Source organism: Leptinotarsa decemlineata, unplaced genomic scaffold (genome assembly GCF_025532065.1).
Source record: "Leptinotarsa decemlineata unplaced genomic scaffold, Ldec_3_MD MMD2_tig00000199_RagTag_RagTag, whole genome shotgun sequence".
NCBI lineage: Eukaryota > Metazoa > Arthropoda > Insecta > Coleoptera > Chrysomelidae > Leptinotarsa > Leptinotarsa decemlineata.
In genome coordinates, this window is record NW_027412544.1 from 18,660,671 (window position 1) to 18,683,902 (window position 23,232).

At 33.1% G+C, this 23,232-nt stretch overlaps 2 protein-coding genes across 2 annotated transcripts in view; one reads left to right on the forward strand and one right to left on the reverse strand.

Annotated features, from left to right (window-relative positions):
* Positions 1 to 216: 216 nt before the first annotated feature.
* On the reverse strand, positions 217 to 22,672 carry Paics (PAICS bifunctional enzyme). The gene is made up of 5 exons (XM_023168336.2): positions 22,449 to 22,672; positions 19,554 to 19,757; positions 18,478 to 18,735; positions 16,400 to 16,525; positions 217 to 946 (listed from the first exon to the last, which is right to left on the reverse strand). The coding sequence occupies exons 1-5, from the start codon at positions 22,465 to 22,467 to the stop codon at positions 273 to 275; spliced, it is 1,281 nt and encodes a 426-aa protein (XP_023024104.1). The 5' UTR covers positions 22,468 to 22,672; the 3' UTR covers positions 217 to 272.
* Positions 10,629 to 23,232, forward strand: part of LOC111512242 (amidophosphoribosyltransferase) — a 45,698-nt gene continuing 33,094 nt past the window's right edge. Inside the window, exon 1 of the mRNA XM_074173121.1 lies at positions 10,629 to 10,658. Coding sequence (XP_074029222.1) covers positions 10,644 to 10,658 — 15 coding nt within the window. The 5' untranslated portion in view covers positions 10,629 to 10,643. The remainder of the gene's footprint in view (positions 10,659 to 23,232) is intronic.

A 23,232-nucleotide genomic window follows, 5' to 3' on the forward strand; every position in this document is an offset into this window, starting at 1 on the left:
GAGATATTTGAATATGTTTCCCTGTATTTTACTAATTTATTGAATCATTGAATGCCTTGATGGTGTAGTAACTCATGTTTTTTGGGAGCTAAAAGAGGAAATACAACATAAAAAATCGATAATTAGCATTGAGCACTATGTTAAATAACAATATTATATCTGCCTTCCATATCATTATTTGTCAAGAGGTGATATGGTAATAGAGAAAAACAAAAATTCAATTCATTTTTTTTTAATAAACATAAACAATATAAATAAACAAAAATTAATAATTATTGGTTGGAACTCCTGATTTCTTCATCAGATTTAGGCAAACTTTTGAAAAATCCAAGTCGTTTTAACCTGAGTTTGCCCCAAACAATATAATTGTTGATAGCGATACTCTGTGCCGCAAATAATGCCGCCGTTTCTGGATATAACACAGTACCGCATCCCAAGCCAGAAGGGACATTCAAACTAGACCAAATATCTTTAGCTAGTTCTTCCTTGGGACCCGGCGGACAATTTATCACCGGATAATCTGTATTGCCAGAAATAACTGGTCCCAACCCATTGGACCTTCCAGCTACTGCTATAAAAATTATAGGAATATTCAGTCCTTCATAATAGCTTATTATGTCCAAAGTATAACCGGTGGTTTTGTGTGCAGAGGACACTCTAATTTCAGTATTCAGTCCAAGATCCTCACAGTATTTTTTAATTTTATTACAATGTTCTTTATCAGCTGTGCTGCCCATCACTATCACAACTAGATGTTTGTTAGGAGGAATTAAATGGTCCAGTTGATCTGCAACCCATTCGAAATTCCTTTTCACCACATCCAAATCTTTATCGGTAACAGTGGAAAGGTTTCTGTACACTTGCTTATCCACCATCAATCTTTTATCTCCTGAAGGCCATAGCCGCCAACTATCGGAGTCAATAACATCAGCAACCAAAATTTCACCTGAAAGTTGAAACGAAATTAGTTTCAAAAAATTATTTGAATTCAAATTTGTAAAATCGTTTAGACCCCTCTATAAAATTTTTGGATTTCAGAAATGTTCCATCAACTGTCAAAAGCATTTTACTTGAAAACAGTTTTTATACAGGCGAATAATATATTGACACAGCTGGGCTATTATTTCTTATGTTCACATAATTCGGATAAATATAATTTTGAGAAAATCAAAACACCTCATTCCCAGTTAATTCCAATGAATGTTCAAAATTTTTACCATTTGCACCCTGACTATATATATATATATATATATATATATATATATATATATATATATATATATATATATATATATATATCTCACTCAATATCCCTCTATCTTTTTTTATTTATCTTTGACCCGGATGTCACGCAGGTTGCTATAGCTGCATCCGTGACGGAGTTAGTCCTTGTAATCACAAGGTCTTCCAATGATGACACGAAATCGCAGTTGGCCCCTGATGATGAATCCGCTTGCTTGTTTGACCCCTTTCTTGCAACCAAGTGTTGTCTATCTTTTACACTTGGCTGTACCGTACTGACGAAGGCTAAATAACCAGAAACACGTGTCTACGGTTTGCCCACGTTCCTATGAGTGCTTTGTCCAATAACCTTTTTTCCATCGATAATACCATCTCACTCAATATCCCTTTATCTCTTTATATATATATATATATATATATATATATATATATATATATATATATATATATATATATCCCACATTAGGAACTGTTCTCTCTATTCACGAGTTCTGAAAATGAACTGCAGTTGTGTATCATATACTCCAGATGTTATGTATCACCTAAAAAACATCCAGAGGCGTCATGTCAGTGATCTAGTGGGCTCTTGCAAGGGATCACTGCTTGTCTACCGGTATGAGTAATTGACAAATCCAAACGAGTTTTCAACTGTTGTTACATTTCAGTAAGATAAGGCAGAGTTAAAAGTGGCTAGATGTCAATTATCTAAACCAGTGTATAGTCAAATGTGTTTCCTTAGCTCCCTGGTATGACGTTTAAATTTTTTTTCTTCCTCTGCTTGAGGAATTACTTTTCCTGTAGCTTCAAACTGCAAATTTTCGTGACTGGGCACCTATATCCCAAAGTTGAGGTTTTTATATATGATGGAATTGCCGATACTTGATGAAAATCCATAACTAACATATTCAAAAAATACTTTGAGAGAGATTTTCACTAAACAATTTTTACAAAAACGAAACACGTGTTTCGCTATGCAATGGCGTGTCTTTACACGCCCGAAGAAGCCATTGTATGGCGAAACAGTGTTGACTTTTTGTAAAAATTGTTTAGTAAAAATCTCACAAAGTATTTTTTGAATACGTGAGGTTTTTATGTCTACAAATAGAATTTTGCAATGAACTCCTGGATAAATAGCCGTTATTTTACCTAATTTCCACGTATTGAGTGGTGCTTGATCATCGACCAGGATGACCATGTCATTGAGTGTTATGGGTTTGCAGTCATTAATTAGCCTATTTACTTCACTTGGACAAGGTCGGCAGATATTCTCTTGTCCAGCGAGACAAGCATTCGAGAAATCTTTCATTCCCTTCTCAGAGTATTCGCGTCTGGATTGATTGGTACCAAATAACCTTCTGTGTTGGAAAAGCCGATCAAAACATGATTCTGAGTGAGTGCTTCTGCATCAGCTGAATCCATCGAAACTTCCACTTCTCCAAAAAACAGTTTAAAAAAGTTTTTTTTTTCAGAGATTAGTCGTAGAATACTTTACTAATGACCCTTTTCGATGAACCAATCAACCTCTCCTATATTCCTCCCATATGGGGAGCATATGGTGGAATGAATTGGAAGCTAATAACTTGATGTCAGAGTATCAATAATTGCTGTTCGAAGTATTTCTTCCATAGCTTGGCGAATTTTATTTGCAGCACCTCTCAGATTTGTTCCATTGTCGCAGAATATGTCCTGAAGTTGTCCTCTTCTAGCCGAATTATGAGTAATGCTTGAATGGTGGAATCGCAATTCAGACTATGTACAATTTCTAAATAGATAGTTCTAACTGCCAAGCATGTGAATAGCACACCCCATCTACCAATCTTCAGCATAATTGGGCCAAAACAGTCCATGCCAGTATTAATGAAAGCTCTAACACCTCTCTTTAATCGTGCTTCAGGTGGTGAAAATTTGTTTTTCTCAATCCTACATTTCACACACCTTGAGATTGCCGATTTGACTGCAGCTCGACAGTTTATCACCCAGTATTTCTGATTTCATTAATGACTAATTCTACTCCTCGATGATGAAATTTTTCACGATTATGTTGAATCAACAAACAGAGTCAGAGATGCTTTATTATCATAAAAGTTTAGGTTTTGTTGACAAAGCAGGCTTAAGAACTAAAACAATCTGAAACATTAACATAAATGTCAAGAATTTAAAACAAGATATTAATATGGCTCAAGCACACTTCAAAAAGTTTATGGTAAAAGTCTGTGATAAAAATTTTTATATGTTGACAAAACAGGCTCAAGAACTAAAACAATCAGAAACATTAAAATAAAGATCAATAATTAAAACAAGATATTAATATGGCTCAAGCACACTTCAAAAAGTCTATGGATAAAAGTCTGTGATAAAAAAATTATAAGTTGGAATTATAAGTTGCGAAGTCATCCGAAAGAAATCCCTCAATAGTACAATAAGCTTTATCTAACAGAAGTTTTTTTACTTTTTCGAAACTGTTTGTAGCATGTTAACTTTCTGATTGAAAGGGGGACATGATTGAAATATTTTTTGCTATTATACAGAATAGAATTTTTTATTTGTGCTGTTAACGGGATAGGAAGAGGAATATTGAATGTGAGATGAGTCGCATAACTCTGAGTTGAGTTCAAGATGTTATTTTTGTGCATTAGGCAGACTGTTTCTGAAATAAAGAGGCAGTAAACTGTTAAGATGTGATGTGCTAAAAAAAGGGGCTTACAGTAATCTTGCACTCTAGCTCTGGTAATAAATCTCACTGCTTTTTTTTGTATTGTGAAAACTTGACTCATTAAGTTTTGACAGCTGCTCCCCCAGAAACAAACTCCGTACCGCAAGTGGGATTCGAAAAGTGCAAAGTATGCTTTTCTAGCAGAGTGATAGTCCAAAGAGTTAGAGGTAGACCTTATCGCATAATTTTTTGCATAGTATACTAATATGCGTTCCTAATTTTAATTTGTTGTCTATGTTGAGGCCTAAAAATTTGTTCTCTAGTTTATGATCAATGATGTGTTCTTCAAGAATTATATGGTCCAGAATACATTCAAAGGACATTATATTAGTCTTTGATATATTGAAAGATAATAAATTGGCATCACACCAATGTTTAATTTTGACTACATCATGCTCTACCCTAATTGCCTTCAATCGATATATATATAAATGTCAGATCATTTATATATAATATAAGGTAAACTCAGCTCAGGTAAACACCCGAACTCACTCTAACATAAAGCATAATAAAACACATATGAGTATATTACACTTAAACATTCAATGCCTGAGAAACAAAATTTGTGCACTAGAGGCATACCTGAGTGACAAAGCTATTGATTTGATTTGCCTAAATGAACATTGGCTCAGAGCAGATGAACTTGTAATTCTTACAAATTACAATATCAGCTCTATTTATTATAGAACAAACATGATACATGGTGGAGTAGCCATATTTGCATTAAAAAAACATAATCTAGAACTCTACGATAAAATTAATGAAATTTCTCTAGAGAAGCATTTTGAAATTACAGCAGTAAAACTTGATGACAACCTAATTATTACCTTATATAGATCCCCGAGTGGTGGTTTAGAGACTTTTATCGGTAAAATGTCGGAGACTCTCGAAACTCTTCAAAGAAGTAAATTCGCCAATATCTATATTTCTGGAGATTTCAATGTACATTTTCTCGATGAAAACGATAAAAACTCCACCAAACTCATATGGCTTTCATTACACAAATGATAAGAAAACTAGGAAACACCACTGTCTACATAATGTTTTTATTAAATCAACCGTACGTAGTAAACATTAACTGCCATGTGGACTACAACAATCTATCTGACCATCATGCAATTATACTCACTATTCCTAAAATGACAAACAATACATTTGAACGCGTCAATTATAGACCAATACACGACATGGGACTGTATAACTTTCATAATTCACTTGAATTAGTAGATTGGACTTTCGTTAATGATGAAAGTGTAGATATTAATACAATATTCACTAATTTTATAAACATTGTAACGAACCACATGGATAAAACATTTCCAATAAAATGTCAAATTATAAACAATAAACCTAAAAAAGTGGACTGGTTCACCTCTGAACTAAAAAGAGAAAGAGACAACATAAACCTATTGAGAATTTTTTTCAAACAGAATCCCTCTGCAGAAACTGGAAAAATGATCAAAGAAAAAACAAGTATGTATAGAAACAACCTACTGAAAGCCAAGAAAACATATCACGATAGATTCATAGGTAATCATCACAATAAACAAAAAGCTATGTGGAGTATAATAAACGAAAACCGACAACAAAAAAGAGATCAAACTCCCAAAGTCTCTGCGGAGGAATTCAATAATTTTTTTTGCGCTGCCGCTGTGAAAGTCATTAGGGAGCTGCCACCATCAAATCGATCATTTCTAAACTTCCTGCCGCAAAAGAGAAACTCCAAAATCAATTTCACCTTCAAGGAAGTTAGTCTTATTCAGGTGAACGATGCCATTGGACAACTCAAAAAAACTGATGTCAAGGACGCATTTGACATGAACTTGAAAATAATTCAAGCAATAAGGTATGTTATACTTTCTCCCCTGACGAAACTTATAAACCGATGCATCCGTGAGAGCGTGTTTCCTGACATTCTCAAAACAGGTAAAGTCATCCCCATACGTAAAAAAAATTCTATAGACAACCCATCCCATTTCCGTCCAATTACAATCTTACTTTTCCTTGGAAGAATTTTTGAAATTCTGCTGAAAGATCAATTAACCAAATATATGGAAGACAATGAATACTTTACTCAGGCACAGTTTGGTTTCCGATCCAGACTTTCCACAACACACGCCATCAATAAACTGATAGAATTTGTAACTAGAGCCTTTGAATACAACGAGTACACTCATATCGGTCTTATAGGCCTTACTAAAACCTTCGAGTGCATCTCTCCTAATATTCTTTTGGAGAAATTAAACTCATATAACTTTCACCAGAATAGTATTGAAATGATTCGATCATATTTAACAAACCGAACTCAATATGTCAAGATTGAAAACACCACATCAAACTCTAGACTTACTACGTATGGTGTTCCTAAAGGCTCCATATTGGGACCTATTCTCTTTCTTATCTTTATTAATGACCTGCCACTCGCTTCACCACAATCCAAATGTGTACTCTACGCAGATGACACGACTGTGATCCATTCTGACAGAAATCCAAACAGACTTAAGCGAACAGTTGATGATTCTAATTCTATCATACATGAGTGGTTTCTAGCAAACAAACTAAAGGTAAATGACAGCAAAACTGAAAATATCATACTCTCTTTACGAAACACCAAAAATTTCTCTTGCTCAGAGTCGGTGAAATTCCTAGGAGTCTATATAGACACAAAATTGTCATGGCAGCATCACACAGAAAACATCTGCAAAAAACTATCTTCTCACATCCATCTAATACGCACCCTATCTCAAACAATGAACAACGCCACACTTCTCTCCGCTTATCATGCATTTATCCATTCCTCTTTATCATACGCAATCATTTCTTGGGGGCACTCTCCACACGCTGCAGAAGTCTTTGGCATGCAAAGAAAAGCTATAAGGGTACTGTCAGGCTTGAAGTACAGAGATGACTGCAAGGACTCCTTCAAAGTTCTACAAATACTTACAGTTCCCAGCTCTTACATTTTCCAGTGCCTTATATATATTAAAACCAACTTACATAAATACACAAGTCACTCTGACATACATAATCACCACACCAGAAGTTCCAAAAACATATACCTAGATTACCAGAGAGTTTCAAAAAGTCGCAATGGAATCAACTACTATGCTCCAAAATTTTTCAATGCTCTACCCGAATCGATTAAGAATGCACATTTGAACACATTTAAGATCCAAATTAAGCAACTGTTACTCAGGGGTGCCTTTTACGATTTTATCGAATTTTTAAATGCTGATTTTACAAAGATTTGTGAACTGTAGTATTTACAATAAGTTTTTTTTTGTACTTTGTATTACTATATATATATGTATATTACCATTTTTATGTCTTTATCCTTTCCTGACTTGTGTAAACATTTTTAATGTCATCACACCAATAAAGAATCATTATTATTATTATTAATAAAAACAGCAAAGGTCCAAGGACAGACCCCTGAGGTACTGCGGATTTAATGCTCATTTTATCTGATGATGAACTTTTGAAATTCACTACTTGAACGCGATCTGATAGATATGACTCAAACCACAACAAGATGTTTCCTCTAAATCCGTAGATTTCAAGTTTTTGAAGCAATATTTTGTGATCAACACAGTCGAATGCTTTTGTTAGATCACAAAATACTGTCACTGCAGCCTCACCAACATTCAGTCAAAGGTAAAATTTGGTGAACTCATGTTTTTATTTATTTATTTATTTACGGCATTGCCTATTTTCACAAAATAACTAACAAATTCACACTTATGTACTATAACTATCAGCTAGATGTAAGAAAAAAATATAAAAAAATAATAAAAAAGGCAAAAATAAGCTAATTAATCACATTCTTTTCAGTCTTTTTAAACGAATCCAAAGAAGAATTGAAAAGTTCTTAATCCACATTGTAAGTGTTAGAAAGTCTCAAAAGGGTACTTTGAAAATTTTTGTAGTTCTTGTTCTCTTTGGATTCACATTGAAAGGTATAAGTTCCACAAGTTGCTTATTTTGCGAATTAGCTTAAGATCTGATTATAATCTTCTATGAGCCAGAGTATTCAAGTTGAGAATTTCCAATATAGTTTCATAGTTATATTCACTAACATGATATCTCAGTGTCTATGCAGAGTACGTTAAAAACTTGTTTTGAACACTTTCAAGCATATCAGTATCAACATTATATGAAGGGCGCCAAATTTTGGAGTTGTATTCGATTATCGATCTAACAATTGAGCAATATTTGATTTTTAAGGAAGAGAGAGATCATTCCTCTGCAGATCTAAGAGTGAAACCTAATATTTATAGTGCTCTACAAGTAACATTTGCAATATGGGGATTGAATGGCATTTTTGGGTCAAGGTTGATCCCTAAATCTCTGATAGTAACTCATTAATACAGTTTATTGTATGATTTTCACTATAAAGGGTTTTACAAAAACCACGACACGTGTTTCCCTATACAATAGCTTTCTCAAGTGAAAAATAAAAAAAAAATATATAGTGAGAATCATACAATGAACTGTATTAATGAGTTTTAATATGGATTTTCATCAAGTATCAGCCAGTTCTATTCAGTCTTTGATTGTATTTGTAACTTCCAGTTCCGAAGTTTATATCACACCAGCATACAAAGTTAGATAAATCAAACTGTAATAATTCAGTATCATATGGCTCATGAATAACTTTGTACATCTTCAGATCATCAGCAAATAGAAGAAATTCGCTAAAGAGAATAACATCATTCAAGTCGTTTACAAATAGGTTGAAAAGTACTGATCCCAAATGAGATCCCCGTGGTACACCAGGTGAACTGTGATTGAGGAAGATATTGAGTTACCATATTTTACATATTGGACTCTACAGGCAAGATAATTTTCAATCCATTTCAGAATGTTTTCCTGAATACCCAAAGCGTTTAGTTTATGCAACAACAAACTATGATTTACTCGGTCAAATGCCTTTGAAAAATCTGTGTAAATAGAATCAACCTGGCGACTATTTTCGGAGGCATTTATTATGTTTTTTTTAAAGACAAAACACAAGCACTACAGGCGCTCTCAGAGTGGTGCCTGTTCTTAAACAGTAATGTTTGAGGTGTACTGAGTTGAACCTCAAAACGATGAGCAGCCACAGTCCATCGCTTACTTCTGATATGTATCGCTCTTGGTGGAATCAAATGTGCCAAGTCACTTGGACACTTCATGGTGAAATATGTAGCTGATATTTTAGGAGTCCTAACCTGTTACTTTTTATTAACCAGTTTAAATATAAACTCTTTTTTGGCTGATAAGTTTTTGTTAGTACACATTTTTTATAGAAGTGGATGAATCGTTGTTTATTGTTCACTTCAAATTAATTTCTTTGATGGATCAATTCAACTGATCATTCATACACAATTTTCACGAGTATTTTGATATACAATTTGCGTTTGTAAGATGTATTAAAACCTCTTAAAAATCGATCTATTCGGAGATAGTACACACATGTGACACAGGACTCAGAATGATGGAATGTCGTGTGCTCTCAGACATAAATTCTGTAAAATTCGTTCGTCCACACAGTACCACGATTCCATCTTTCATGGCTGGAAATATACAGTCTAGTTTGCTTTGACCACTCAGAGATTTTCCAGTCTTGAATTTTCGAATTTTTTCTGGAAAACACTTCAGTTGAACATGTTTCAGCTATATCTTCTCAGCTACTAGGATTTCCTCTACTGTTAGGTTTGGAGGAAATCTTTTTTTATTCCTTACCGTTTCAAAAATCTCAGACATCATCCAGTGGTCCTGAAGTCTCTTCCGCTTCGAGAATCATTGTATCTGAGAGGACTTCATATTTGTGGAAAATGACAAAACATGTTTAAAATTTCTGATTTCTCAGCTCAACATCATTTTCATGCAAATGTAAGAGTGGAAATGATTCTTTTGATTTTTTCAAGAAAATTAGGTCCAGAAAACCATTAATTTGAAATTACTTTGTCGAATTTTTTTCTGTATATAGCTTCATCCACGATATTCAGTTCAGTTGGGACCCATCGCCATTCTGCTATATCTGTCAATTCTTGAATTTCACCTATTCGATGTGATAAGAAGGCTTTGTAGTTCATTCCGACTCCTTGTATCTAATTCAAGACACATTATGAATAAAACATTTCATCTATACAGAACTCGAGTTCATTCCTTACTGCATGAAATAGCCGACTGGCCGTCACTGCCGCCTGGAGTTCAGGCCTAGGGATGGAAAGAGGTTTTAGAAGAGAAACTCTCGTTTTTGCTGACAAAAGACAAACATCAGTTGTATCTTCTCCAATGACCCGAAGAAATCTAGCTTCTGAGAATGCTTTCTCACTACTATCACAAAATGTGTGAATTTCGATTTGAAATGCTGATGGAATCAATGGACTATAGCATCTTGGAACTTTGATCCGTACAATTTCTTCATGTCATTCAACCAATCTTTCCAAGCAATAAAAAGATCTCCAGGTAACAAATCATTCCAATCGATTCCTACTCATCAAATATCTTGCACTAGTATTTTGACTCTCACCGTGAAGATAAAGGTCTAACCTAGCGTTTTGTATACTAACATCAAAGTTCTCAAAACTTTTTATAGGTTGTTCCGCCGCTAAGTTTCCTGAAGTCAATCTGATTTGGTCTGGAAGAGCTGATAAGGCAAGTAAGTGTCTTACTGTGAAACATCGAATGTCTACCAGTGAGGATGACGGTGTTCCATGTAAGTGAAATTTCACCTCTTTCATTTGGTATACTGTGTAGGAATTCTGTGAATGATAATAATAATAATTTTATTGCAATACGATCTACAAGTGGACACAGCAAAAGTCAAATTTTCAAGAAGTTAATTCTCACCCTGGAATTACCAATTTTAAAATGAATAGATATTAATGTATCATCATCGACAAATTACAGTTGAAAATTATATAAATTAAAGAGTTTTTCAAAAATATTCATGATAAACAATATTTACATAGCTATTTTCATTAATGATTTTCATAACAAATTTCAAATTAGCCAGCAGTTAAACCAATAGTAGCATTTATATCTCAAGTAAGAAATGACTGAACTTCTAAACTTCTTGAAGACTGTGATATTTTTAAGTTCCTTCGGTAGAGAACTATATGCTTTTATTGCCTGATAGTAAGCTCCTTTCTCATGATATGTTGAGTTATGACTGGGAATAGCTAGTTCGTTACATTGTCTGGTGTTAATATGCATATTATTCGAATATTGACCACTATTTCTTGGAAACAGGTATGGATATTTTTTTACAAAACAGACAAGACCCAAGAAATACAACAAGGGCGCTGTCAAAATATCAAGTTTACAGAAGAACTCTTTACAAGAGCTTCTTCAGCCATGTCAGTATTTGTTTCGAAAGTATTTTTCGTTCATGAATTCAATATTTATATGAAAGTAAATGTTCCGAGAGGGCTTTTTCTTCCAGTTTGTGTCTGAAAATTACTTCTTTGTATGATCTACACCTTTTTGTAGAGTTACTTTTTTGAAATTCATGGCTTCTTTCCTTTCTTTGGAAGATTTCCACATTTTTCATCAAGACTGAAAAATAGAAAGCCAAAACCTTTCTTTCCTGTTGTATATCTTGTGATGTGATATTGCCTGATTTCCATTCAAGAAGTTGTCCTTCGAACTTGGTCATGTTGTCAGTGGTTTCGCAGTTTTTTTAAGAATTACGTGACAGATTTTCATTTACATCATAATGAAATTGTTCAGATGTGTAATCTACCCATTAAAATACTGTTTCTTCGTTTTTGTTCTTCAACTAATTCTCTCCTGATATTTTCGCTCTTTGCTTCTGATTGAACGTAACTGCTGCCTTTTTCTTTTGTATCTATCTCAACTTTGAATAGTTGTTCTTCGAGTTGAAGAAAGTTTAAACTATCAGCTATTTCCTTTTTCAACTCTCTATGGTTTTCTTTCAGATGTTGTTCTTCCAGTTCTAGCTCTCTGAATTTTCTTTGTAGCTCCCGTCTTTATCTTTGTATTACTAGAGCTATTATTTTTCTTTCTAAAACCAAACAATGTCGTTCAGACAATCTGGTGTCCCTTGAGGCTCTCTTCTGAACAGAGTGCTTCGAGTGAACCTCATTTATCAGGGAAGTTGATTCGCCAGACTTATCTTCAACGACTTTTTCAGGTATTTTGTCTAGATTGAATTCTGGTTTCTCGCGACTTCCATATCCATTTGGCCATATGTAGTCTGAAGACAGAATTTGATTCAGGCCTGCACTTTTTCGTTTGATAGTACGTTTCTCCATATCGTGATCACGTTGAGGTCACCAAATGTTGTTTTCTTGGTAATTATCAAACTCGAAAATGCCCAATAAATCCTACTATTAGTCGGGATGGATTTTTATCAACTTTTTTTTGACAAACTTTCAGTGTTTAACTAAACATTTTGTTTTTTTTTCTAGTCATATTATCAACAAATTAAGGAAAAAACTGATAAAAAGATGAATAAATTAATATAACAAATATAAAATAATCATCCTAATAATACGTGAAAATAAATTATGAGAATAGAAAACTTACACCTAGATTGAAATGTTGAAAAACTCAATGTTTAAAAGTTAAACATAATTAACGATCTACATACACACACACAATTTTATGTTACTTAGAGGCTATTTTATATTAATTGTTTTCATGACTTGTTAAAAAATATGAAAGAAGTGACCGATACTCGATGAAAATCCAGTATAACATAATCAAAAAATACACTTTAATGTGAGATTTTCATAAGTGAAAAAAGTTTCAACTGGAAATCACACATCAAAGTATTACTTTTGTTAATGTGATAAAAATCTTCTGAGAAAGTATGTTTTGATAGATTCGATTGATTATTCAGCAAAGAAGGGATACTAAGGGATAAAATTACCATACCTACTAGTTTGTAAATAAGGAGTTTCTGAAGCAACTGCGTTTTCAATAATTTTTTTTCTAATGAATATACTACACAAAGACTATATATACAAAGAAAGTATTATCTCCATCACAAAAAATATTTTCAACAGTTCAAGAACAAGTTATCAAAATAATAAAGAAAAGCCAAGAGTGAATCCATCACAAAAACTGTTGTCCCACACCAGAACTGCAACACTTTTCTCAAAACGCTTTTCACGAAAAAGTTGGCATCTTATGGAAATTAACCATATTGACAAGAAAAGTGTTGCAATTCTGGTTTGTGGGAGCAGTTTTATGATACGATTTCTTCTAAGCCAGAGGTTCAAGCTCTAACTTTTAGTAACCAAGTAATGATCGCTTCTATCATTATTTAATACTTATCAATCTTTCATCATTTAAAGGTATAATTCTCATTGTAGCATGTGAATTTTCGCTTTCAGCGAACGTGAAAATAACAAACAGATATGTAAAGTTGGTTGTCTAACCTCATCCATAGAAACCTTATAAAAATCCCATTGCTAATCTCGAATGTTTTGGTTATGGATAAGTTTCACAAGGAGTGTCTTCGAGTTGAAATTTTCTGTTGGTATTTTCTGTTTAATTTTAATTGTCAGCTGTTGAGTTACCATATTTTACATATTGGACTCTACAGGCAAGATAATTTTCAATCCATTTCAGAATGTTTTCCTGAATACCCGAAGCGTTTAGTTTATGCAACAACAAACTATGATTTACTCGGTCAAATGCCTTTGAAAAATCTGTGTAAATAGAATCAACCTGGCGACTATTTTCGGAGGCATTTATTATGTTTTTTTTAAAGACAAAACACAAGCACTACAGGCGCTCTAAGAGTGGTGCCTGTTCTTAAACAGTAATGTTTGAGGTGTACTGAGTTGAACCTCAAAACGATGAGCAGCCACAGTCCATCGCTTACTTCTGATATGTACCGCTCTTGGTGGAATCAAATGTGCCAAGTCACTTGGGACACTTCATGGTGAAATATGTAGCTGATATTTTAGGAGTCCTAACCTGTTACTTTTTATTAACCAATTTAAATATAAACTCTTTTTTGGCTGATAAGTTTTTGTTAGTACATATTTTTTATAGAAGTGGATGAATCGTTGTTTATTGTTCACTTCAAATTAATTTCTTTTCAATAATTTTTTTTCTAATGAATATACTACACAAAGACTATATTATACTATATATACAAAGAAAGTATTATCTCCATCACAAAAAATATTTTCAACAGTTCAAGAACAAGTTATCAAAATAATAAAGAAAAGCCAAGAGTGAATCCATCACAAAAACTGTTGTCCCACACCAGAACTGCAACACTTTTCTCAAAACGCTTTTCACAAAAAAATTGGCATCTTATGGAAATTAACCATATTGACAAGAAAAGTGTTGCAATTCTGGTTTGTGGAAGCAGTTTTATGATACGATTTCTTCTAAGCCAGAGGTTCAAGCTCTAACTTTTAGTAACCAAGTAATGATCGCTTCTATCATTATTTAATACTTATCAATCTTTCATCATTTAAAGGTATAATTCTCATTGTAGCATGTGAATTTTTGCTTTCAGTGAACGTGAAAATAACAAACAGATATGTAAAGTTGGTTGTCTAACCTCATCCATAGAAACCTTATAAAAATCCCATTGCTAATCTCGAATGTTTTGGTTATGGATAAGTTTCACAAGGAGTGTCTTCGAGTTGAAATTTTCTGTTGGTATTTTCTGTTTAATTTTAATTGTCAGCTGTTTGATGATATTTCGACTGTCAACTGTTTCAATTTTCCTCAGTGTAGCCAATTTAGCTTTAGGGGGTGTCTGACCAGATACAACCAAACATATCATTACTTTATTCTGTTCAGATTGGTCCTTTATGCATGGAACATTCAAATATTGATAGGTCAAAACGCTAGTACCATATCTTCCGAAAAGAAGAAGAAGAAAAGGAATTCTTTTCTGATCAGTTAGGATGATAGATTACGCGAAAACGACAGGTGTCTGCCCTACACGTGTTTCTGGTTTTGTTCGGCTGACGAATCCTGAATTTGTTAAATGATCCTTAGTGGATATTTCGTTCTATCCATCTTATTATCAACCACTACGTCCTGGCTTTTGATAGAGGCTTATATCGAACATTTACGACAATTTGGTGTTTGAATACTTTGTACTACGCCAACGTCTTTTTGCTATAAGATAAAATCCTTCACAGAAGGTGAGTTTTCCTACTTTTCTTTTAATTGTTCTCTTGCTAGCGACAATATAGGAGTTTCTAAAAAAAACATTTATAGGGTTGCTGTACACGGAGGATTTTCACCCAGGGAATTGTCACGGTTTCTGTTCTGGTTGGTTATCTCCCAAGCTTTGGTTTAATCCCTCGTCTACATTTCAAGAATATTTTTGGTATTATGGTTCCAATAGGGCTCACTTGTCCGAAGTGTACACTCCATGGTTCAGCCCGATGAACATTTGATTGCACTCAGAGAGAATAAAGCTATTGTAATATCGCTCCACTCATCACTTCAGTCCTGGGTGGCCTGGGATTCAGTACTTAGTTTTCAAAGTGCTGTCGCCAGAGGAACAGGTTTTACTTATATATTTTTTATACAGGATAAAATCCTACCATTTAAATTTTTAATTATTAATGTACATTCAATCTAGATACACTCAGGTTAAAGTATATGTTTTTCAACGAATATATGTAAACCACCACATAGTACCATGCACTGGGAAATTAATTTCCTAAAATACCTTCTACCTAATCAATTAACCTCTCGAAGTATCTAATATTGAATATTATTATTAGAATTACAAATTTTATTTCTGGGAACTTTTACTCTGAACCATTGAAGAGTCATTAATATTAAATGTTTGTATGTTTTACTATGTTTTATTTATTTATTGATTAACACTCATCAATTTGCTAACATCATATGGTAAAGTCTCTTATAGTTTTGGGTATAACAACTATTTAGTCATTACTCGGTTGCTCAACTTTCCAAGTAAGTACTCTTTGACATAGACATTTTAAAAGTTGCAGTGGCGCCCCTCCTATTTTTTGACCAGTCAATTACTGTACAATGATATACTTTTGTTTGTAAACGAACACATAGTGCCAACCAACGAAGAGCTGCCGTCTGCATTTGCTCCTTTTCATTAAATAGAAAAAGTGCCACATCATAACAAACAATATTGTGTTACAATTTATATTTTTGCACATTAATATAGAATACGATTGCTACACCACTAATCAGTGACCTTATGAACTACAACAGAATTCAATTCTTCCAGTGAATTACGTCAGAAGCAACTATAAATAAAAATTCAATAAGATATTTGTAAATAACTTTACACAAACAAATGATGAAACTTGATTGAAATAAAACAAGAATTTCTCAATAATTGAAAATTTTAGTGTAATGATCGAATTACGCAATTTAATATAGATAATGAAGTCATTTACTCATTTATGAATTTCAGAAATTCACTTGTTACACACTGGTATTAACTAAAAGTTGAGCACTCACCTGAGGTATCTACGCCAAATTCTATTTTCATGTCAATTAGGGCACAATCTCTTGTTTGCCATACTTTTTCTAATACCTCGAATACTAATATAGACGTTTTGGTCATCACATCTACTTCATGTTTTCCTGCAATGACATGATCATACGTTTTAAATATGAAAATTGTGGCCTAAATCAACAGATATTTTAAAGTTTTATTAATTGGGGTTGGTGAAATTACCAGGTATTCCACAAGTCATAATGATGTCAGCCAACAACAACTTTTGTTAATTTAACCTAAAATAGCATCAATGTTAGCTGTCAGTGGGCGAAAATGTCGCGTGATAAAAAGTAGAAATGGTTCTGTGAGAACATCATGTTATTAGACTTGAGAAATTGTTTTGTCAGATATCAAAATAAGTCTGAAGACTCTACCGATGAGAGATATATATTTATAAGGAAATAAATGTTTCAAAATGAAGTCTCTTAAACATTAATCTGTTCCAAAGTACCTACACAGTAGGCTCTGGTAAGTGGCTGCCGGAAAACATCTACTTCCCCGGCTAATATCACGGTGGACATTGAATTATATCCGACAGACATTTATACAAGATACCTCACAGAAGTTAATCTCGTTCATCTACAGACCGGTTTCAACGTATTACCTCTCATCAGTGCATGAAAGCTTCGACCCAAATAGCAGTGTTTATGAGACTTGATTAATTTCAACGTGGCTCGACTGTATGTATGAAATTTTTGTCTAAGAGGAAGATTGTAAACTAGTTACAGCTCCATTTTGTGGACAAAGCCCCAGGGGGGAAGAATAATTCCATGTACCAATACTCTGACAGAAATCAAAATAAGTCTGAAGACTGTATCAAGAATAGATAATATATACGTATAAGAAAATAAATATTTTGAAATAAAATCTCGAAGCATTCATCTCTCCCAACGTACCTACACCGTAGGTTCTGGTAAATGCCTGCCGGGAAACAACTACTTTCCCGGCTTATACAATGCTGGACATTGAATTATATCTGCCAGACATTTATGCATGATACCTCACAAAAGTTTGTTTTGCAGATGTTTCTCGTTCATCCAACAGCAGGACCATGTGAAATCAATCGGGTAGATCACCTAGACCAGTGTTTCTCAAACTTTTCGAATTCATGACTCCCTTATGTTTTTGAAGGTTATCGCGGCGCCCCGAACGTAAAGACTACACCAGATATTTAATTAATAAAAGTAGGTAGGTGGCTGTCTGAACGGATTGCATTTTGCAATTACCGATATTATCAAATTATCAGAGGATTTTTATTAATAGGTACCGACGTATTACCTTTACTCTCAGTTATTTATATTGTAAAACGTTGTAACTTCAGACTCACCCGTGGCCCACGGCGCCTCAGTAAAGATTCCACGGCGCCCCAGGGCGCCGCGGCGCACTCTTTGAGAAACACTGACCTAGACCTACAGGTCACCATCAGTGTAGGAAAGATAAGATCCAAACACCAATGCGCCTGGAACTCAACTACCTACCTGCTGTGTAGGTACATTGGGGGGGTGATGAATGTTTGGAGATTTTATTTCGAAATATTTATTTTCTTATAAATGGTTTTTGTGAAATTTGTAATTTTCAAATCTGAAACATCTCGGAAAAAGTTAAAATAAGGACAGACATAAGTATTACTGTCATGAATCAGACTTGAATACTTGGGAATTTTGAAATTTTCTATGAAAATTAGGTTAAACAGAGAACAGTTTTGAATAGTCTGTTATAGTTATTGAGTTGAGTTATTTTGATAATATAAACTGAGTGAGTTTACATTTTATATCTGTTGAAGAATGTATTTCTTTCAATTCAGTAATGTAATAAAATAAAAATTTCTGTTAGTTGTCAATTAAAGTGGGTCAACACGAATTATCCTTAATAAAAATAAAGTAAGAAATTTTGAAAATAAAAGTAAGATGATTCAAAGTGGAAAATTCCTATTTTGAAATTCTATATATTTTTTTTATTACATTAGATTATTTTGAAATATCTATTTCAATGCCCCCTGCCTCTAGAGATAAATAATTTGAAATATGTTTTATCATACCAATAACAACTCCATTGACCTTGAACTCTGCTGATATTATTTGCTCTTCAGACCACTGGGGATCGTGATTAGCATCATCTTTAAAGAAGGTCTCATGCTTGGGTGGAGAAAAACGATAACCTTCTTTTACTCCTGGATGACGTTTTAAAAAAGATCCTGTAGCTAAGCGCCGAGTAACCCATTCGATTGGAATCATTTCACATTTCTTTGATAAGAATGCATTGTCAGACACTGATTTCACAAAAGAAGTGCGGACTCCTGTAATATTAATAACAGAAAGGCATATCAACTTGAAATTTCCATTGGTTATAAGGTTCTTAGAATCTGGAAATCCATCAATATTGAAGGAAATCTAATGAAGGATAATCAAGTCTTCTGGCAAATTTTACCTAAATATATTCAATGAAATAACTCCAGAATACTATAGATATAAAAAAATCAAGAATTCAGGTGAATAATTCATAACAATAGGAATCACTGAATTTGTTTCTGTTTATAGTTCATATTTGTGGTCTGAATTTTCTGTAGACCTTTTGGTTCCTCATACAGAGTTATCGTCACTTCATAATGAGAGTTGAAAAATTCATTTAAACTTATAGGTAAAACTGATAAGAACTGATCAGAACCTGCCACCTTGATTTTGAATAAAGAATTGTCTTTGGTATTTCTCTATTATTGCACATATTCATAGCAAATATATTTCAATAATTTACCTTAATCAAAAAAAATAAAAAAAAAATAAAACAGGTTAGAAGTGAAATTTTGTAAGTATACAAAAAATGTAATTTCGATCAAATGTTTTGAACAATTTCATACGTAACAAACTAAAATAAACCTACTAAATATGATGAATATGACACAACTTGAGAGAAGAAGTATGAGAAGTCACCCCAAAAGTTTTGTAAATTATAATATGAAGCGAATGTTTGATTGTATAATTCAAGTAACATTAGAGGCTACTGATTCGCCCTTGAAAATTCTTATTCAATTAATGTCTTAAAATTTTTTTGATTGGAATAAACTAATAATCACTTTCAGTAAACTCGTAAAATTGCAATAGATTTTATGGAACTTACCAACTTGGTTCAATATTTCAAAAACTTTACAAGTGGTTTTGTTGGAAATTATAGATTTTCCCGCAAGGTCATGGGCTTTCACTCCATCTCCGGCTGTTATTCTATCTTTACTTAACAATATACAATGTCCAGGAATAGAAGGAATGTCAAACACTTGTTTGGTTTTCCCCTCAATTATCAAGTTACCTAATTTGTATCCTCCTACTGAAAAAAAAGAAAATTGTTAACATATAATATATTCAAATCATTGTGTTACAAGGAGTAGAAAAAAAAACTTTTTTATTTATTAAGTACTTTTAGAAACTAGGTGTCTAGTTACTCTTCCACCATATCTGAAGTCAAACAAAAATGATCATGGTTAAGTGGTGAGTTTTCATAGACTTGGATTTTGTTGGTCTTGCTTGAAATCATTCATCAAGAGTAGTTTTTCGCTTTCAATTTTTTTGTACTAACCGATTAGTCGAAGAGAGTCGAATGATTGGCGGAAAAGATATTCAGGAAAAAATTATTCCGTTTCATGGAATTTTATTTCCATCAAGGTTTCCGAAGAAGCCTTGATGGAAATAAAAAGGCGTTGATGTATTGAAAAATTAATCATTTTCTCTATAACTTCTATAAGATTATTCCTATTTCAATAAAAAAAAAAAAACTGAAACTGACAATTGCAATTTGAGAAGAGACAAATAAATGAAAACTCAATATCAGAAGTCAAGCCACTTTTAAATATTGTTTATGAATTATCTCATATACTAAAAATAAAAAAAAGAAGAACAAACAAGAAAACAATAAAATAACAAGTATGTGTCAAGAGCCCACTGTAAATGTATGAAAGTCAAATGATGGGTGCAAATGCCTTGTTATGCACTCCAGTAACTGAACATAAATAAGCATAAACTTCATGAAAGAAAAATTATATGCCTGATATAATGGTGGGAGTGTCTGTTGATATTCTATCAGTTACTTTTTGATGAGTATAAAAAGAAACAAACATTACAAAACTAGTTTACATTTTCAAAAAATGGATATCCAAGTGTATAACTCTCAAGTATTCATAATTTTAATATATGTTGTGGAAACAACCTCAAGAAATAAATCTGTTTAAATATGTTTTTCCGTTAACGAGCTGTCGCACCTCTACGAACGACAACCCTCAAAAGTCGAAACTTGTGAGAGCTAAGGATTAACGAGGTTTTACCCTTTAACGTGTGATTCCTAACACGGGTTGGACGATAGCAAGTGAAAATCGATCGTACAGACTAGGGCTTGAACCACCGACCAACACGGCAATCAATTCGAGAGAGTGAACAAAGCACCCACGTCGAACCGCCTGGCTACCGACCCTTTTTTCCAATTTATTTTGAAAAGCTGATGTCTAAATCCATTTTAATTTGCTGGCAAATCTATATACCCCTATGATGCGATGGTAAAACGAAAACAGAAACTGGTTTGATGAACGTTATACTAAAATCATTGTGTTCAACCAAAACTTGTAGAGAAATATTCATCAGTATAGAAGGCTTAGTAGCAAGTTGAAATTTCATGTCCAACCCTCTACCACTCTTTCCAAATATGATGGAACAGTACAATAAACTCAAACATCACTCAAGCCTCAGTCTTGAAATCAACATCAATAGCTGATAGTATTTATGCTAGTGTTCCTAAACCATGGAACTAATACCAAGTCTTAACATTCAACATGCGATCCCAATAAATATTATGATTTTTGCTATTACATAAGATCTAGTTTGAAGAGTATATCATATTCAACATTCTACAGGAGTACTACAGGAGTTACATATTTCATAAACAAACTGTGAATTGGCTGTATCGAGTGATAAAGAGAGTCTATGTTATATATATTAAATTGGAAAACATTCAGGAAAGTTTTTTGCCTGAAATTTACTTTAAAAAAGTGTGCCGAATATTGTTCACCTTACTTCTGGATATATACCTATGCCAAATGGTAGAAGAAGTCGCCTTTGATTTATTAGCTATCAATCCTAACAAATCAAAGGCGTTTAATTCTTGGAGAAACCCTATGTAGCTTTACACGAACATTTCCTCAATACAATGACCTGCTTTATATTTGATAACTGGTTTTTCAAAATCTTGCAATAACTCACTCTAATACTGGCTTGTCTCACAAGAATGTCGGTCAGGACTGAAAGTTGTCTATTCTATTATTCTTCCCCGCGAAAAAGTATAAGATGATACAAGAAAGTGATATTTCATCTATCAGACATAACACTTTGGAATGCCTGTTACATTCACAGAAAGTTCAATAAAAAACGAAGTTTCCTCCAGTTTCGGAAAGATGTCATAAAACACTATCTTTGAATATCTAATACAACTAAATATGGCAGAAATTTAATACCTTCATGTTTAGTGCAAGAAGGGAAACGGAGAAGTATTGATCAGCCACTTGAGCAAAAAATAAGCAGTGAGCTACCCCAGCACTGTGCATTGTGAAAAAACGAAACTAAGTTCTTATGTAAAACCTGCCCCAATAAGCCCCAACTTTGTATAGTCCCATGTTTTGAAAATACCATAAGTAAAAAAACTAGTAGCATTACCTTGTTTTCTGTAAATAAAAAATGAAATGATTCAAGTGTTTTTTTTTATTCGACGGCAATGGCAATTACCTTCATTGTCCCAACTAAAAATTTTACTTTTGATCTGGGACAAGTTGGATTTTTCCGCATGTTGTTTTTTATAAAAAAATAAATCTACTACAGGCTGTTTATAAATTGAGACCTACAAAAAATAAAAAGTGTTCTGAATTCCTACCATCAGGTAGTATCATCCCAGAAAAAATAGCCGTGAGTATCCCATAAAGTACATTTTAGCCCAATTTTAAAAGACAAGTTTTGGTTCTAAAATAAACACTTTGCTTACCTTCTTTTAATCCAGCCATATTAGAAGTAAAATATGTAGCAACTCAAATCACTTCTTTATCAAATGATACAAGGGATAAATGAAAATAAAACCTAATAACAGAAAATTCAACCTAACATAAATTTCCACTTTTGCTTCTTCTATCTAACGCATTCGCTAAAAACATAGAATAAAAAACTGAAAGCGGTAAAGTAACCTATAAGTAAATTGTGTTCTGTGATGATTGTTTGAGAGTCTTCTTATATGATATAGCTTAACGCATGCGTATTGTTCCATGAACTCTGGACTCGATATGGGTTTTGAAACACTTGAAACTGTTATTCATTTCTTTATTCTGATTATACAATTTGAAAACATATTATTTTTATTGCAATATTAGAGCATTTCAAAAGTGCGCAAGTTTGATCAATTGGTGCGCTAGTGGGATGCTCATACAAACAATTTTATCAATAGTAAATGGTAGGGGTAGAAAACACGTGTTACTATAAAAGCGAAAACATGTTGCGTATCTCAATTTCATAAATAAACGTGGTTGACAACACAGTGACCAACATTTATTATTTATACCCGAAATAATTATAATAATTTTTCTCAATCAAAAGGTAAGAATTAGCTACCTACATAATAATTTTACGTTGTATTTCATTTGTCGCACACATCAAAACAATTAATACCTCAATATATTTTTGCAGTAATGTTTTAACTTTTTTGAAAACTGTTAATATAGGTATATTTTAATCGATCTTCTATGGCTATTTTCACCTTCCACAATCTGAAAAAATAT

What these genes read in the sequence shown, in the direction of transcription:
- Paics (XM_023168336.2), bottom strand. An exon ending in TGAAATATTGAACCAAGTTG is followed by an intron (nt 18,736 to 19,553) that starts GTAAGTTCCATA and finishes TTAATATTACAG; the next exon opens with GAGTCCGCACTTCTTTTGTG. An exon ending in GGTCAATGGAGTTGTTATTG is followed by an intron (nt 16,526 to 18,477) that starts GTATGATAAAAC and finishes ATGTCATTGCAG; the next exon opens with GAAAACATGAAGTAGATGTG.